Source organism: Apostichopus japonicus, chromosome 8 (assembly GCF_037975245.1).
Source record: "Apostichopus japonicus isolate 1M-3 chromosome 8, ASM3797524v1, whole genome shotgun sequence".
Classification (NCBI taxonomy): Eukaryota; Metazoa; Echinodermata; class Holothuroidea; order Aspidochirotida; family Stichopodidae; genus Apostichopus; species Apostichopus japonicus.
In genome coordinates this window covers 16,724,803-16,744,247 of record NC_092568.1, presented here as the reverse complement: position 1 = coordinate 16,744,247, position 19,445 = coordinate 16,724,803, and the positions used below count along the sequence as shown (strand labels likewise).

Here is a 19,445-nt window from a genome sequence, read left to right as displayed (position 1 = left end):
AGGTCTCCCCAAGCTTCCTTTCCTGAGCTATTGTGTTTTCAAGGTTTTCACAATTTGACTCTGGTGACCCTAAATGACCTTTGATCTCCATAGAAAACAACAGGCTTTTTGTGCTCAATGTGGTACATATACACATAAATATGAGTCTTGCCCAAGCTTCCTTTCTTGAGATATCGTGTTTACAAGGTTTTGACAATTTGACCCCTAGTGACCCTAAATGACCATTGACCTCCACAGAAAACAATACGCTTCCTTTGTTCCACGTGGTACTTCTACACACTAAACATGAGGTTTGCTCAAGCTTCCTTTCTTGAGATATCGTGTTTACAAGGTTTTCACAATTTTACCCCTAGTGACCCAAAATGACCTTTGACTTCCACAGAAAACAATAGCCTTCTTGTACTCAATGTGGTACATCCACACACCAAACATGAACATGGTCCAACTTTCCCTTCTTGAGATAATCGTGTTAACAAGCTGGGCGTCACAAACGAACACACACACATACGCCATGATGAATGCAAAGGTTACGATATTGATCGAAACCAAAAATCATACTTCAACAATTAGCCTACACCTAGCAAACTCTTTATTCTGCATATTTTGGGTGTATCTCCTGTTGGTGTTTGGAGGTAAATAGTTATTTCCGGTCAATAGAGATTAACTTGTAAAACCATACACCATCAAGTGTACGTTCTTATTTCTTCAGTTTGGTATGCAAGGTACGAAAGAAGTATATTCAAGTTATACTTCGTATTCCGTACTTTGAACGATTTTCAGTGCCTTACAAAGACACATAAGGCAACATAAATTAATCGGAATATATTGCTCTTCCAACATTTACGACGGAACATGTCAGGCACGGATTTTTTTTGCACTACACATAGCGAGCTAGCAGAGCCACCGATATCGTCTATTCCTGTAGCTAAGTTCTTCGATAACGCCAATCATTGGACAAATTTGTTTAGTTTGGTCTCTAAAAGACGAAACTTGCAACCATTCTTAATTCTCTTGTAAGTCATAATCTCATATACGGTACTGTACTCTGTTATGAGAAAGAGATGTAGCATACATTTTACAACAGCAAACTCACGTTGTGATGATGGCGCTATGCTATTTTTCTAGGTGTAGAAACAATTTGTAAACTTGACTAAACTGACACGGTGTCCGTGGCCAACTTGCACTTGCAGCCTACGGGAATTTTGCATTGCTTTTGCGTGCAGTAGCATTCAATGCGTAGGCTTAGCACCCTATATCTGATAGTAGTATAGAACAAGGTAGCACAACGTTAGGCGATATTAATTTGTAGTTTGAGCAACTATTTTGTACGAAAATGTGAAACAAGACCAAAGTCGTACAGTAACTTTCGATCGAGTGAGGCAGCAAGGTGGAGCATCATGACGCTCGATCTGAAACTGTTCCCTGTCGAAGCGACAACCCTCTGCTTCGATAAGGAGGAATTCATGACAGTAAGCCTCAGTCTAGGCTAATGAGTAACGTTAGGCTTAACAGTAACAGCTTGGCCAAGTCTACATTAGCCTAGGTCTAGGCCAATTGACAATGGCTAAGTGCAGACGGGGCTCTATTCAATATTTGGGTATGCTAGAAAAAGCATTGGAACATTATTTATTTTTGAGGGGGCCGGGAGGGAAGGGGGAGGGGAACTCATGTAGGTTAGACCTAGGCCTACATTCATTGGCAGTTCTGCCAACAAAGTTAAGTAGTTTCAAAATGTTAGCTTAATAATTCCATAAATATCGAATATTGCTTGTTAACTTAGTTTTGCTTGAAATCCTTTTCTTAGATAAATTGGACATATTTATCCAGCGAGAGGTCATGCCCAATGGACGTGGTGCACAAACTGCTGGACTGTCCAGCCTAATGGCTCATGAATTCTGACCACCCCTACTCATGACCCTTGTGTATGTTTTCAAGAAATAGAAATGGATCAAAGAACAATACCTACCTAGGAGAAACTCCCCATCATCCTCCACCCATATGAAAAGTAAACTAATTCAGCATTTTCCTTTCCTCCTTAGCCTGACTTTGATGTAGATGCATTCGTAGCAGACTGTCGGAGAAGGGTTCAGCTTGAGACATTGCGGGAGGATCTCCATATGTACTTTAGAACTCTCAAGAATGCTATGGTGGAGCTGATAAACAAAGACTATGCTGACTTTGTAAATCTCTCATCCAACTTGGTATGTAGATTCAAAATCTCCACAAATGGTCGAGACAGTCTTGTAAAAAAAAAGTAGATTTAGGATTATGATTTCTCATGATTTAGAATATCCACAAAGTTGTAAAGGTTCATGGATTTTGATTCTATACGTTATTTATACAGGCAGTAGGGAAATAAAATGATTATATACCATTCCAATTGTATGTGATCATCCAAGAAAACACTGATTAATGAAAATGCCACACAGAGATATTGAAACAAAAAGGTTGTGTGATGTCCGGGCACGGAGCTGGGCTGAATAAAGTTTGACAAAGACGAAAGGCCTATAACACACATACTGACAAAAGGCTGTAGTAAAGTAACAATACAACTTTTATTTGCAAAGAGATATTTACAGCGTTCCGTTCGTCACAAAAAACAAGGAAACAAAATAAACTGTAAGTATGATTGACTCTTACAGAAATGTCGAAACAAACGAAAATGCTCGAAATCTATCAAATAGGTCGTAAATGGGGCCAATTTATTAACTTGTAAATACTGTATTGGCCTGTAGGCCTCCAGCACCTAAAAACATCAATAACTTTTTATGGAAGGCCAAATAAGCAGCTCTGCTACTACAGTTTGTTTCTGAAAGACTTACATTTTTTAAATTTGAGTTTATAAGATATTATCTTGGTTGCAATTGTGATGTGGATAGTGATGAAATTTCAACCATTTCCAATTCAGCAAAGGGAAGTATTTTAAACCACCTGTTTTTTTCTTTTCTTGCTAAGGTTGGTATGGATAAGGCAATCACTAACTTATCAGTCCCACTCGGTCAACTGAAGGAAGAAATCTTGGTAAGTTGTCAAATTGGCTGATCAATCTTGCTTTCTCTTTGAAATATTATCCACAATTCTATGGGTTCTGATCAGCTACTCTATCCCAAAGTAATAGGAAATGATTTATCGGTTCTAACTCTGGGCTGTATAGCTCCGCCGATGGACCTGCAGCTTTCTTCAAATCCTACTTATTCTAGCCAGTTTGCTTCCAATTATTAACGTTATCTTTACTTTTCCTTGTTTTGCTAAATATTTATATGTTCGCTTTATATAGTAAGCCGACGTAGTGGATTAAAAATGATATTTTCATGCCAGATTATATTATAGATATATATTTTCTTTTTCTTTGTTTGTAAAAATATGAGAGAACGTAACTGTTACAACAATGAGCTAGGGACTGAGGCCTTGTATTAGGCTGCGAACAATATTTCTTTTAACAAAGTAAACTGAGTTAAACTCGGGATTAAGCATCTGTTTTGACACAGATATTAAACATGAGCCATGCTTACTTACAGAGTGTCCAGAATGCAATGGATGGGGCCATTGAAATTGTGGAGAAGAAGATGGAAGAGAGAAAACAAATTGGAGAGAAAAAGGTAACTTTTAATGAGTTAGACACAATATTCTATTTCTGATGGTTCATTGATGTATTACTAATTAATGGCACTTATAGCTCCAATGTTAACATTAACAATTTTTTTGTCCTCCTTGATAGATTTATATATTTTTTGGTTATTGAAAATTATTAATAATATTTAAAAAAATATTTTTCGAAAGTTAATGGAATAGTTTTGAGCCCTGCTTTATTTATTTTCTTTTTTTTTAACCCCTAAAATTTCTTAAAGCAATGAAAGTCTTTCAACAATTTGAATGCTTATATCATCATGACTACTGTGCACTTTTGTTGAGTTGATTTTGTAACTTAAAAAAAATGTCATGACAAATTACAACATTTTGACTGAAGGACAATTGAATGCCATGTTTTCACATATCATTTCCATTGATGTCCTAGGCTCTCCTTCAGAGGTTGATAAACATTGAAAAATCAGTGGAGAAAATGGAACTTATATTGAAGATAGGAAGGGCAGATGCAGACTCAGAAGAAGTGTAAGTTTTTTTCTCATACCTTACAGGAAGGTATCATATGTATGTGCCAGGGGGTATGGGAGGGGGGTGATTGGCAGCATTCCAGGGGTGGGGAGGGTTGAAATTCCATCTGTTACTGAAAGGAATGAGACAAAGCTCAGGGGAAAATGTAAATACAGAATGCGATGAAGAGTAAGTGTTGTTGTCACTCTGAGGTAACTTGTGTGTGTGTGAAGGAAGGGGTAGAGGGTGAGTCGTAGAATTGGGGGTGGGGCAGGGGACTGGCACTAAAGTAATAGAAAAAAACAAAGCTTAAGGAACGAGAAGGTACATGTGGTGGGTTAGTACCCTGTTACAAGGTGGTAAATTGATCCTTTATCAATCTACTATTATCTCACCTTACTGTTCTCCCTACTGGTTTAAGATTCAAGGTTACGAGCACTACACATTTAGTTGCAAAATCAAAATTAAATCTTTGTACCATTTAGCTTATGCCACATTTATGAATTGCTGTCTTATAGGCTAATGTATCTGACAGATGTTAATTGGTTAGATTTGTGTTAGTTTACCATCCTAGCTGTTGCTTAGCTTCTTTGGTAACTGCTCTGTAGACAAATATAAAACACATTAGATTGCTTCATACAACAAATTAACAATGAATAATAGTTACCCGTTATTTAATTCTACCAGGGTACATAGCAGCTGCTATGAACATGTGTATTTCTTTTGTTTACAGGGAATTGACCGGACAGCAGATTGAAAGAGTTGCCTCAGAATTCAATCAACTACAATATTATGTCACTCAAAGTAAAGGACTCCCTCTAGTGGAGAAAATACGACCTGTAAGTATTTACCACCCGGTATGGTCATGAATCATTGGAGAATGCATGAAGTGATAAACAAGACAAGATGATGCAATAGTGGGCATCAAATGGCTAGGTAAACTTAAGAGCAACATGGGAGTGTTAAAATTCAAAGAGCATTTTGTTTAATTCATCTAAACTGAGAGAGGGGCTTGTTCTAAGTAAATAATGGTTCTTCTTTCAAACTTCAAGACAGTTTTAATACTAAAGAATTACAAGAAAGTTTTATTCACAACAGAGAGCCTCATTTAATTGTTTCTAGACAGCCAAGTATTATAATCTTATGCTAATTGCTTAACTTGCACCATTCAGCAATAACCTCAATGTATAAACTATAGGGCACCTGTGTTGGCACATCAATCACTCATTGACTTTTAAAACAGTCAAAACCATTAGTTTCTGAGAGGTATTGCTGTTACTGCTCGGTTGTGTTACAGCGGATTGCATCCATTACCGTCACCCTACAACATAGCTTGGAGAGATCTTTCAAAGACAGCTTAGAGTCGGCACAACCTCAGATCTTGAAGCAGTGTCTTCGAACGTACGCAACCATCGATAAGATGAAGGATGCCGAGGCTCTTTATCAGCAGGTAGCTGTCAAGCCATTTATGGATGAGGTGAGTTGTACACATGTAGATAAGTATCTGTAGAGGCTTGCATGATATCAGACCTGTTAATGCATGCTCTCTTCGTTCCAAAGAGTCTTCAAGTTTTTAGCTACTTTCATTTCAAATCAGAGGTGTGGAAAAATGAAGCATTGAATAAATGAATGAATGAAGCATGGACTTGGATTAAGGCTTCAGACGAAACATATCGGTTTTCAAACCCAACAATGTTCCCCTTCATCTTCCGAAAGAAAAGGGGGAAAAAAGGAAAATGTACGTTTTTATTCTACAGAGGTATATCAGTATAAATAGAAACTTGCATTAACTGTAGGTATGTTAATAAAATGTTTTCTGTCGCAAGTTTAGTATAAACACAGTTTAACTCAGTGTGGGTTTTCCCCTTTCGACAGATAATCAACGAAGGCTTTCTGCAGAACCATCCTCAGGGATTAAAGGGAATGTTCTCTAAAATACTGGAGTATGTACCCAAGCACTGTCAACTTATACGACAGGTCACGTGTGCCAGCCAAAGGTAACTTGGGTAACGGATTGACGGTTGTTGATAACAAACTAATCATCATCATTGCAGAAAATAGTTTAACATTCTTGTGTGATAGCATGCATAGTAAAGTGATTTGAAAATCGGCAGAACTGCTCTACAAGTATAAAAATGAAACAGTAAGTTTTGTGTACAGAACAAAGGCATAGGAGGGTACGACTTACTGAGAAGTACATTTCTATTGTAATTTTGGAAAATTGTTGTTCTCTCATACCAAAAATTCTTCAGAAAAAGCAATTACTTTGAAATTTTGCAATGTATATCCTTCATTTATTTAAAGTTTAAAAGGTACATTATTTGGGGAGGATGTATGTCCATTACCCCCCCCCCCCCACCTCCTCTTCCTCAGCTTCTACATTCCTGCAGAAAATTAGTAATTTTATGGTTATATATAATTCATCAACTTGAATTTTGAAATGCAACTTGAAATACAATTTTTGCATGTGTGAAGGAGCCTTTATCAAATAATGGTCAAATCACCCAGTTTAAGAGATTTTTTGTCTTAACTGTACGTTCATGTTCTGCTTCAAAGCACTCATACTGACAATATGAGCAGTACCAATATCCTGATTCTATCAGGTGAAGGTTAGGAACTGTTCAAACTGTCAGTACAAGTGCTTGGAAGCATGATCTGGGTGGACAGTATATAGTGGTATTAGCATTAAAAAATTGTCCTAACTGATCTGGTCATAGTCTAAAAGTGTTTTCATGAATATGCATCTGTTGATTTTAGCAGTGAATTAACATCAATATACCTTGAAATTAAAGAGTTTGCTAGGAATTAAAAGGAAAAGTAAAACTTCCCTTAAGTACCGCTGTGTGTCACTGTCCTCATGTAATCACCCATTGTGTCATAAAGTAAAAAATATTCTCAGGAGTTGATGACCTTGTTTACTTGATTTTGTGATTCAACTGGTTTTGCATTGTTGATATGATATGCAAGTTATTTAGTTGACTGGTATACAAATAATGAATGGTTATGAGTGCAATAGTGCAAATATTTCATGAGTTGAAAGATGTAATTTGTTTCATTGAAATATTTGCACTATTGCACGAATGGAAACCATTCATTATTTGTTTTATACAACACCTTCAAATTTGGATATAATTGGATGTAAAATGCACTCATGAAACAGATTGTTTTGAACAGACAGGTTTCTCTGCTCTCTTACCATTGAAAAAAGTGCTATCAAAAAAGTATAACACATGGTTCTATCATCATAGCGTGCAATAGAGCGGATTTTGCATGCAATCGACGAGCAATTGACCAATCAAATGGCCGGAATATAATTAGGTGTTGTATAATAAACAATACATGACCCATAATTGTTTTGGAAAGCTTCGTTATCTCCACTGAAACAATCGTTGTAGCTATGAAAGGTGTCATACAAATCTTACAACTTGCAAAACTATTGACAAAGATCATGATGGAACAATTAAATGTTATTTATTTTTTCCTCCACATAAAAAAAAAAAACAGCCCAAAAGGTGAAGAAGTGGTGAGAGGTTATGACTTTCTAGTGAATGCAGTTTGGCCTGAGATAGCCAACAGCCTAGAGACCAGGACGTCATCAATATTTGCTCCTGGTAACCCAAACACATTCCATGAGGTAACTAATGTATAATGAATGAGAATACACTAATTATGTTGCTCCTTGACCTCACTCTCTTTGTTTAATAATCAAGCATAGTTTCAAACTTGGTAAAGGTCTGTTTTGTAGCAAATTCATCTGACCAGTGTTAATGGCACCTCATTGTAATGTACATATGCTTTTATCTATATTCACTTATTCATTGTGAGTTTATCTTTGAGCACTGTCATCTTTGAGCAAATATCAGCTCTTCGATGGATTTATCAAATCCATAACTTTGAGTTATAAATTTAACACAAAGTCATGTAATAGTTACCCTCCTGTTTACTTGATTGGTTGGCCGCTCTACTAGGCTTATAAAAACTTTGACTTCTCTGATGTCAACATTTGTTAAGTTCTTTTCAATAACGTGAAGCCTTATTTCTTGCAAAAAGAAAAGAGAGAAATTGATATTGACTTCTACCATAGCCTAACATACATAGTATCTGTCATAGTAAGGGAGTTGTTTTCACGTACAAATAGGCATTTTGAACATTAACATCTATACACCCATAGATTGCTTGAATATATATCTTTGTATATTAATCTTTCTCTTGCTATTTTAAATTTTCTCAACGTCCAGAAATATTTGTTGGCGATGGAGTTTGTGGATAGGTTTGAGAGACAGTGTGGAACTCAAGCGAGTGTGAAGAGGTTACGAAGTCATCATAGCTTCACGACATTCATGGCCAAGTGGAGCCTCCCGGTTTACTTTCAATTAAGGTATTGATCTATTGATCTATTTATTGAGTTTTCATCAGGGAATTCTGATCAGATATTACTGATACCGTGGTCAGTTTTGTTATCAATGTAGTAACTGAAACTTGTGATGTTTCTGTTTGTGAGTATTAGTAAACACGCATTCTATATTAACAGTATGGATAGCATAGTGATGTAATGTCCTAAATACCGATACCAGACAGTATGCGTATTTGATACTTTCAGAGAAATCAAGTTTTTTGTTATATTTCTACTGTGTAAGTGTATTTTCTACAGCCATTGAAATGTAGATTAACACTATACATTTCTTTGTGCTTCTGGGGTTTTCTAACTAGATTGGTCTATATAGCTTTGATTTGTGCAGGTTGAAATGTCCTCCCTTGGGTCTCACTGTTACACTTGTTAATGTAATCAAATTCCTTTCATTTTCTGTTTCAGGTTTCAAGAAATAGCAGGTGCCCTTGAGTCTGCATTTGTGTCTGGTTTTAGCAAATCTTCAAGTTAGTATTTTTTTTTCTTCATATTAAAGAACGTCATGTTAAAGTTCTTTCACTTCATACCTGATAAATGTCATTGACCTGGAATTTGTAATTGCTATTTAAAGTACATGAATTTAAACCCAATGATAACTTTCTAATTTGATGTACATTTTTCTGTGTTGCTTTGAATGTAATTCCTGTATGTATTTGAATTTAGAACTTAGAAAGTTGTTTTTGTTGTCATGACGTGTACAAAAGTAATAAGTAACCTCTCATCTAAGATCAGATTTGAGATTAGTGGATCAGAACAGTTCCATAGTACCATCATCATTGCAACAGGCATGTTTAATTTGTCAATCTTACATATCAATTATGTCTTGACTCTTTAATTAACATTTTCTAATTTACAATTTCTTTGTGACTCTTTGTTTAAGTCACTCTTTGTGTATGTCACTCTTTGTGTTTAAGAAATGATATGTTGTGTATAGTCTGATATCTAGCATACTGTGGATGAAATGAGAAGAAGGTTGCAAATGAATTGCATTTATAATGAGTTATGGAAAAGTATTTAAGGAGTACAGAACTGGATGTAGATATTCCTTGATATTTACATAAATATCTAAGTTAATATCACACTTTTTTTAAACTTTCCATGTATTTTGTAGATGGTTCCAGGTTTCAGCTGTTAGTCTCCCAGTCGTTGTTGGATTGTCTTCGCAGTTGCTGGGACGACCAAATTTATCTTTCACCGCTTTGTCACCGCTTCTGGAAGCTGACTCAGCAACTTCTCTCTAGGTACTCTGTCTGGGTCTCTGAAATCTATCAGCAGGAGGTAAGGCCAATTAAAATCATTTTATCCGTTTTATCCACAAATTAATCTGCTTTCTCTTACAACCTTTACAAGGTAACGTACTCGCACGCATACACTAGTTTTGGCATCCATCAGCAATGATATCACAGCATATCGCAGTAGACAATGGCAGTAGACAATGGCAGTAGACAATGGCAGTAGACAATGACAGTAGACAAGGTTTAAATCTGTGGAAATATATGTCGTGTCATGTTTATCTATGCATAATTCATCATTCACTCCCATAGATCTATACAATCAGGTACAGTCATACATAGCAAACTGAACAGTTGATGTAAATCTAATACACGTTTTAGTCTCTTTTATTCTGAATCAACGGATCAGCTTAATAAGCTTGCTACTTATGACAACTAAAGACATAATTAAAGCATTTTATGTAAGAGTTGCATCACTATAATTCCATGCTGTGACCCTTTTCGTTTACATATAATTAAATAAGTCTCAAGTAATAAAGCAACTGTTCCACACTATCGTTACCTCAATTAAGGTGTAATTATGGTCAGATCGTTTTCTGTCGAGTGGGAGGATAAGAGACGAAGATTTTTCTTTCTCCTGTCAATTCATTCAGATCATCTCTGTGAAGAAGGATGTCAAGGAAGAGTCAAAAGTAGAAGAGAAAGGAGATGGTCAGTTGTCAGCCAATCAGCAGCCTGCTAATACTCCTGTCACTATGGGACAGATTGTTCACCTAGCAACTGACATTGATATACTCACCAATGAGATGGTAGGTACTAAAGATACGAGGATGGTAAATTGCAATCATAGAATTAGTCAGGATTATTTTGTCTAGCTTATCATGTAATACCAGTCATGGAGATCAGTATGACAATGAATTCATTCAGCCATCAGGTAGAATTATCTTATTTGCCATTTGTAAGATTGTTACTTTTTAAGAAACTATGGTAGCATTGTAACTTTATACAAATTTGATTTGACGATCTTCCTCTGTGAGTTAATTACATGCAGTTGTTTTCTTTTACCTGTTTTTATCAGCTGCCAGCTTTATTCTCGGGAGCCATTCAACCAAAATTAGCTCTCCTTGGATGTGATGATGAGTTAGCCCTCGAAGGTAAGGTCAATGGTCAATTTTTTTTAGCTCTTAATTTGCCCTTGTTGAAAATTAAGGTCAACAGTGGTCAAAGTTTGAAAACCTTATAAACACTTCAAAAGTACTCCAAAAGTAAAGGTTGGGTGAAATTCAAACTTTGGATGTGTATCCACCATTGTGAGTGCAAGAACTTTTACAACAGTGGTAGAGGTCATAGGTTAGTTTAGGTCAACAGAGATCAAACTTTTAATATTGTAAACCCAATAACTTAAAATGTAAAGCTTAAATTAACTTTAGTACATAGTGTCAGATTCACATTTGTTATTGTTTCTGTGAAGGTCAAATGTCATGTTAGGTCAATAGAAGTCAAAACCTGAACGCCTGGAAAACGTCTAAAGTATAGCATCTCACGTCAACAGCATGCAATGTCTAAAGTGCTGGAACAGCCAAACTGAACGTGATGTTTGATATGTAGGACCTAGCAGATCACTTGAAGTGTGTAATGGTCAACACTTAAAAGATCTTATATATTGTGCTACTGTTGATTGTTCTCATTTAAATGAGGCAAGAGATCATTAAGCCAATCGGCTGTCTAGTAATCGCTTGGTCCATGGCTGACTTGCGAGGAACTTCATAGAGGATCTGGACTGTGAGTCAAGAGCAATAAACAGCAAATAAAAAGAAAGTTTGTTTTGAGGCTATGAGAATTACTCCGTTTTCATTCTTCTCCGCAGATGCCTTCAACGAATCAGCTAAAGCTGTCAGTGTTAAGGTCGGGGACCTGAGTGTCTATGTAATAGATGAAGTGTGTGGCCTTTCATCGGTACATTTGAAAGCTGCTCATGATATACCAAGGTTGTACCGTAGGACCAATAGAGAGGTAACTAACCCCCTTCTCTTTAGATCTTCTGCTTCCTGCAGTGCTTGCTCACACCCTCCCTCCCCCCCCCCACCACCCACCAAGAAGTAAAAACATCAACTAAATCCATTAAATCTAATTTCTTCCTTCTTCCCACATAATAGCTTGAATAGCCACTTTGAGCAATTGGATATCTTCACTCTATGTCATTATTCAAAAATTAAAAAGTTGTTCCCTTACCAAAGACAAGAAACGTATACTTTGGGACAACATTGCTGTAACTGCTGTGTAATAACACAGTAAAAATTCATGAATGCTTCTTGCATGCTTAGCTACCTCAGGTAAACTATCGCATAATGTTGCAGCACATCTGTCAAACATTGATTTTCATAAGTGGAAGTTGTCTAACTGTGTGGGCAGCCAGTAGCAATTTGGGTAAAGAACGGCGAGTCCTGGATGGCTGGTGCATTTGAAGCTGTTCACCAATGTAAACTGGGGCCAGATCCTTGAGGGCTTAGTAAGTGTACAACAGAATCTTAAAATGCGACCTGCAATGTATTGGCAGCCATAGGCGTAGGAGCCCAATTCGATTTGGGGGGGCTGTAACGACTTGCCCGAAAAATATAACCAAAATTTCAACATATTAATGTAAATATCATATAGGCAAGCATCGGTTATTACATCGCATGCCATCGAGTACCGTACGGTCCGTGAAAGTTGCGCAGTATACCGCGGGATGCTAATGTAAACAACTAAATATTTTATGTATATGTAGAAAAAGCATGGAGGTCCAATTATGTCAAAACTCTCTGTTACATTGGTAATGGCGAATTAGTCGGGCAAGCTAAGAACTTTATTTTAATAACCAAGGAGATTTTTTTTTAAAACCATTGATTTAATTCTCAGCATATTGCCCGAATTTTCACAAAAATATTTGGTTGGGGGCCAGCCTCCCTCACCCCCACCCACCTGCTACGCCTATGCTTGCAGCCAATGTAGATCATATAAAATGTACTACTTATCTTGTTCTTGCTCCAGGTCACATCCAAGCCTTCGGCCTACATCAGCAATGCACTTAAACCAACAGAAATGTTTATGGAGGAACACGGACAGACTCTATCAGATGCTCGTAAACGGGATTGGGTCACAACAATATTTAGCACTCTGACCAAAGTGTAAGAGATTGTTTCATGTTTAAATTATTTGATCTCTCTTTTTTTTCTTCTTAAGTCGTCATTGTTTCACAGTTAGTTTTAAGAATCCAGTAATTTGTAGAACACTCATAACTTGACTGTATCAATAGAGCTGTGAGTATGAATAAGAATTAGATAGTATGAAGTTTAATGTTTACAATGTCACATGGCCTTCTGGTAATTTGAAATAGATGAAAAAAAGAATTATTCTCCACGTAAGCTTAGAAATCATCTGTTGCTATAGTTAAAAAGACGTATTATGAATAGAGATTTTAGCTTAATAGGAATAAGAACAGAAAATTGTGTCATTTAAGGCACTCCATAGAACTGAGAAATTCAATTTGCATATTTGGATTGAATCGTAATTCATATATCTTGACAATAAATTCACATATTTGAGTTTCTTTCTTACACTAAACTTGACAACACTTCAAACCATGATATACATCAAGTTGGCAAGATACTCTAACATCACAGGAACTGTCACATCTTGACAGGAATTGTCACATCTTGACAGGAATTGTCACATCTTGACAGGAATTGTCACATCTTGACAGGAATTGTCACATCTTGAGAAAAATTGTCAATTTGTGCAGTCACCATGTTACACTTAGACTTGACAATACTCCAAAACCGTCATATCTGATAACTAACCCCTAATGTGAAATCTTGGCTATAATTATTAATATCTCAAGATGCTGTGTTACCTGACAAAAAAAAAACCCATCAAGACATGATAGTTGTCAAGTTTTATCAACATGATGATACTTATAGGTGATATTTATTGATGATACTTATTGATGATGCTTATTGATGATACTTATTGTTCTGTCAAGTTACATTAAAACCTGACTTCCTTAATAAACTATCAAATTGTAGAAGTCACGCTGTGTACACTAAGCTTGTCAATGCATCAAACATGATATTTGTTGACTTGTCAAGTCACAACATAACGTAACGTAACGAAACAACAGTTTTGACGAATTTTGTCAAGTTTTTTGTTGTTACACTAAACTTTGCGACACATCAAAGTTGTTGTGTTGTCTTCTTTACTAACCAGTTAACAAGTGTCGGCCAATGTCTCCATTGTCTATAAACCACTTCTCTTGCAGTTTATTTCCGTACATAAAGTAGCTGGTTGCTTATCATAGAAATATCTATAGGTAAATGAACGTCATGCTAATCATTTGTCCTGGATTATTTTAAAGTGGCCTGAAATGTTACAAGGCAGACACAACAAACTGCCTTCAATTTGTGTCTCTTTGCCGATGATTGGTTTTAACCAAATTCCTCATTTCATGTTATCTACCGTTATAGTTCTATGAGTTCAGGCTACTCACACCTGAAACATTGTGTCTCTGTTTTTGCTGATTGGTTTTGCTAAATTCCTCATGTTTTGACCTCTATAGTTATCGTTTCTGTGGATGCAGAGCTACTTAAATCCGGTAAAGAGTTGTGTTTCTGTTTTTCCTGACTAGTTTTGCTAAATTCCTCATTGCTTTGACTTCTGCAGTTATCATTCTGTGGCTTCAGAGCTACTCACATCAGTGAAAAAGATGGAGGATAGTTTAAAGAGGTTGAAGGCCCAGAGGAAGAGTTTTGCTGGCATGCAGAGCTCAACGACAGGAATGAGCGATGATGATAAAATCAGGCTCCAACTGGCCCTAGATATCAGGTTTTATGGGGAACAGGTCAGTTTGTCTGTTAGTTTTATTGTTTGCTAGCCCACCTCAGAGAATAGGAAAGTTTCAACTGTACATTTCATAGCCTAAAGTAGTGTTGCATGGATATCGCTAATATCAGCTTTTGGCAATTTCCGATAATTAGATCCGAAAGTCGGACAATACCTATGCGATGGGGATATTTGATAACACAAAAATCCACAAAGAATTATTGCTTGCTCTTGATCAGATAAGCAATACAAGAGTAGGACTAATTTTACATTTATAATCGCTTGTTAGCTGCACATCCTGTTTTGCTATTATAGTCACTTACACAGTGTGCAAACATGATATGGACCATCATAAATTATACAGCAAGAGATGGATAATATTTTCCCACCAAAACTAGTCATATAGTAGTGTTGGTGACATGCAGTATCATGTGGGCTAATTAAGTGGCAGAAAACAATCTTCTTTGATTCCTTGCCTGAAGGCTCAAGGAATCTATGCGATGGTGAATCATTCTTTGTGTGAAGGTGTTGGTAGATAGCAGGTACATGATAATGAACGTTCAATGTGATATTATTCACAGTTATTAGGAGGCAGGGCTTGAGTTGATTTTTGCTAAAAATAGCTTGTTAACATGGTAAGTTAACATATTTAGTGGGTTGGTCCACAGTCAGTGAAAGAAGCTTGCTAATCAATTTAATCAACAATGGCGAAAGCTTGGGATTATAATATCAATTGGCAAGGAATCACAATATTCCCACTCGCTTTCTGGTTTATATTAAAAATCAAAAGTATACAAAGTAAACAATTACTGAGTATATTAATTAATTTAAATTTTCATTATTACCAAACACGTAATGTGTTCTGCTCTGTCGAAGCTCAGTAATGTTCTTAACTCAAAATTTTCAAAAGTTCTTATTCCAAATTACTTTTAATAAAAACAAACAAGCATCTGTCTTTTGTAAAATATGCGTGCATTCATCCCATATGCCAGAAACAAACACATTGCATAGCTAAAAACATCATAATTACCATCAAAATGTTTAATATGTATTCTTTTTGTTTTTTGTTTCTTCTTTTGCACAGATTGAATCGTTTGGTATCAATAAATCTGATGTAGAATTCTTCGGTGAGCTGAACTCTTTAGTGGAAAACACAGCTAAGTGAGCTATTTCCACCGACAAGTAATATAACTGCCAGCCAGACAAGCTGATGGAAATCAGTCAGAATATTTCACCAGAGCAGAAGGAATTATATCACAAAGACTGATAAAAGTTTCTCTCTGACTGACTAGTCAAAGTTTAAGGGACTGCAGAAAGCTCATGGCTCTTTGCCATCATCGGGATACGGGTGGTTTGGAATTATTTAAAGTTTGCCATCAATAAAGATGGAGTCAAATAAATCTCCCTAAATATATCATGTTGAAGTGATGAACTTTCCCGGGGTTAAATGGGTACCTGTGAGGTAACTTGTCATTGGGTGCAGTATATAACTTGTGCCGACTGGAGGGATTGTCTCTGGGACAGGTTATCATTGACCAGGGGTAATATTACGTCTGTAAAGCGCTTTGAGACCTATCGCTGGTATTAAGCTCTATATAAAAACGAATATTATTATGATTATTTCCTATTTATACCATATGTCTACTATATAGAATCACAAAATAGTTTAAATGAATACTGTGAGAGTTCAACTACGAAACGTGTGGAAGCTACAAATGATCAGTCTGCCTCGGACCGTCTTGCGAGCAATTCGTAAAAAATCGAAGAATACAATACACGCATGCCGCAAAAAGTCAATATTAGAACAATTTCCTGACGTTGTGAGATAGTGAATTAAAAATAGGAGGTTAGGTGAAATGGGCACCCAATATTGATTTGGAACTGTTTTGTGTAAATTATGCATATCTATTGGTTCATTAACAGATAAATAAAAACATATAAAAATATGGAGAAGGGTTGAAAAGGCACTGACTACTATGAAATCCCCCAATATGTAACATACTATATGAATATTGATAAATGTACACCTTGGTACAAAGCCTAGACCTTAGGGTTGAAAACTCATCATCGTTCACTTCATAGCTTCATAAACGCTGAAAAGTAATAAAATGTTTTGGTATTTAAATTTTTTTCCCCTTTTCTATTTCATCTGACTGCAATGAAAGCAATTGTGACTGGTCAAAACTCTGAAATATATTTGATACATGGACAACAAGCCAAGTGTTATTGCAGTCCCCCCCTTTCCCCCTTCCCCTCCCCCTCCACACAGTTTTCTGTCGGTGATTTTTGTTTACCTTTAAGTAATAAATTTTATCAAGTATTTTATTAATTAGTATTAAATTTCTCCTGAAATCCAGTCTCTGTGGTTTTACGGACTGTGTTCAATGGAAGTAGGGTACAATTCCTGTCCACACAGTGTGCAGGGTACTGTGGCTTCTGACAGGCACATTCAACAACAGAGTGAAGTGGCTTTCCACTGAGTTATAACTTTATAGCTCAGTTTGTAGAGCAACCTAAAATGTATCCCTGATGTCACTACTTTAATACCCATTCTAGTCAACAATTGCATAGCTCTTTTAATTTCTGAGGAAATTAGCTGATTTGTTTATGCTACAAGCTTTATAGTAGATATAGGTCAAACCCCTCTCAGTATGGTAACCCCCTCACCTTGTGTGTTTGGCTTTCCCTTGATTTGTCGACGTTAGACTATTGTGTCCACGTTAGTCTATTTGTGTCCATGTTACACTATTTGTGTAACTACACCTCTCTCTCTGTATCACGCTCTCTATTTGATAATTTACAATTCAGGATCACGACACGTAGATCTCCAAATCGGTAGAAAAACAGTTATTGGAAGCACCTATATGACATTTTGAAATGAGTTATGATAAAACCCCTACTTTGTGTTGAATATAATAATATGGTTTTCATGTATCATGAAAGTGTAATTAAGATAGGAAGGCAATCACAGAAGGAGGTAAAATAAAGTTAATTCATATCACAGAAATTGAGATGTTTGGAAAGATGTCAGATTCATTGTTCACTATAGAGTCATCTGTATTGATTTCAAAGGTTTGCAACCAAGTTGAAACGTTTCCCGGAAATTATCCCCCTCCCCCACCTCTCCTCAGACCTCACTTTAAGTAGGGTCAATTGAGATACCTCAATTACTCAGTGATGAATGAAATTGTTAACAATTTTCTTCCACCTCTAGCATATTTTATGGGCAATAGTCATGCACTGTGAGGACATTTTTGATTTTATGAAAGAAATGTTTGAAATGATTTATGAAAGGTGATAGCTTTGATTTTAGATTTGATAACACACTGAACCCTTTTCCAAGTTCATACTTTTGTAACATTTGTGACGTTTACAGTAGAAATATTAAATTGACAAAAAAAAAACCTTTCATGTATCGAAACGTTAAGTGTCATCAAATTTTTGTTAGAAATTTTTGCAAATATAGAAGCCATTTTCAACAAAATGATCAATTGTGCAGTAAAATATTACTAATTTGCAACAAAATGGCAAACTCATGAAATCCAACTAGTGAGGAATTGGAGATTGTGCTACAAAATGACAAACTGATTATTTATCAAATGTCATCAATTTAACAATGGTTAGCAGCATAATGAATTGATTAGTTATATATAAATCTCATCAATTCAACATTTTGAAACAAAATGATGAATTATGCTCACATCAGAATTTCATGATTTTAATAATTGCAGCAAAATGATAACTTATTAATCTCGTCAGTTAAACATTTTGAAACAGAATAATGAATTATGCTCACATCAGAATGTCATGGTTTTTCAAAATTTGTGGCACAAATGATAAATGTTAACTTATTAATCTCCACATTTCAACATATTGTATCAAAATTAATACTTCTGCTCCCATCAGAATGTCATTATTTCGACATTTTGAAGGAAAACGATAAATTGTAGAAAAAGATAACAAATTTGACGGCACCTAATTAACATTTCCATATTATATTATATATATTATATGCCTGGTTTTTCTCGCAAGAAAAAAAAAATGCTGAGATACATCAAATGATTTCATGACTTTCATCTTAGCTCTTGCTTTGATGATGGGGTAACTTGTTTTAAATTGCAGAGTTTTAATTTTTTATTCTCTCTGTCGTCACCAATATCAGAGTCTATTTTCTTGACATGTTGGCAACTAGTGGACAGCAGCTTTAGTTTGACTTACTCTTCTTTTTTACTTTGTCATTTTGTTTTTTCCTTTTGTAAGTAAAATGAAGGGTTCACCTTTGCAACCATGTTTACTGATGCCTGTGTTAAAGATATACTGCAATTAAAAATCCGTATTTCTATTATATTTCTGTTCTTTTAATTAAATCGGGAATTATTTCAATAAATAAATATGAATTCCACTTATCAGCATTTTCCCGTATCATTATTTAAGCACTGTCGGATCCAGAATAATTTGGAATTTTTAAATTTGTTTCATCAGCTAGCATTCTATAATATGAGCATTTTTCTAATATTTGTAAAGTAGCAAATGCTCAGGATGCCATCAGGCTATTAATTTGTTGCTGTGTTAGGCTTGGCAATATGCTCTGCACATTCCACATAGTTGTAAAACCTCACTTTTCTTTGAAGAAAATGTCAATACTGAGAAGCTGGAAGAGCTTCATTTGTTGAAGTTGTTTATTGTGTTGTAGTAATAACAAATAGCCTAATAATAATAAACCATTTGTATATAGCCCAAAAGTCTGGCTGCACCGAGAAATACAGGACAGAGTCACAGAAGGAGAAAACTATTACATTGAGAATAGATGAGTTTAAAGTAATACTTGACAAACTAATAGACACAGCTTCAGCTTC

General features: G+C 35.8%; 2 protein-coding genes across 2 annotated transcripts in view; both read left to right on the top strand.

Annotated features, from left to right (window-relative positions):
* LOC139970759 (tRNA (adenine(58)-N(1))-methyltransferase non-catalytic subunit TRM6-like) overlaps positions 1-19,445 on the top strand; it is a 244,428-nt gene that overhangs the window by 186,077 nt on the left and 38,906 nt on the right. The window lies entirely within an intron of this gene.
* On the top strand, positions 1,207-18,995 carry LOC139970757 (conserved oligomeric Golgi complex subunit 2-like). The gene is made up of 18 exons (XM_071976719.1): positions 1,207-1,469; positions 2,040-2,201; positions 2,956-3,021; positions 3,519-3,599; positions 4,016-4,110; positions 4,826-4,931; positions 5,390-5,569; positions 5,968-6,089; positions 7,597-7,726; positions 8,331-8,470; positions 8,906-8,967; positions 9,612-9,778; positions 10,386-10,541; positions 10,811-10,886; positions 11,600-11,745; positions 12,763-12,899; positions 14,431-14,608; positions 15,674-18,995. The coding sequence occupies exons 1-18, from the start codon at positions 1,398-1,400 to the stop codon at positions 15,752-15,754; spliced, it is 2,157 nt and encodes a 718-aa protein (XP_071832820.1). The 5' UTR covers positions 1,207-1,397; the 3' UTR covers positions 15,755-18,995.

What these genes read in the sequence shown, in the direction of transcription:
- LOC139970757 (XM_071976719.1), top strand. Translation starts at nt 1,398, where the DNA reads ATGACGCTCGATCTGAAACTGTTCCCTGTCGAAGCGACAACCCTCTGC. An exon ending in ACCCAAACACATTCCATGAG is followed by an intron (nt 7,727 to 8,330) that starts GTAACTAATGTA and finishes CTCAACGTCCAG; the next exon opens with AAATATTTGTTGGCGATGGA. An exon ending in ACCGTAGGACCAATAGAGAG is followed by an intron (nt 11,746 to 12,762) that starts GTAACTAACCCC and finishes TTCTTGCTCCAG; the next exon opens with GTCACATCCAAGCCTTCGGC.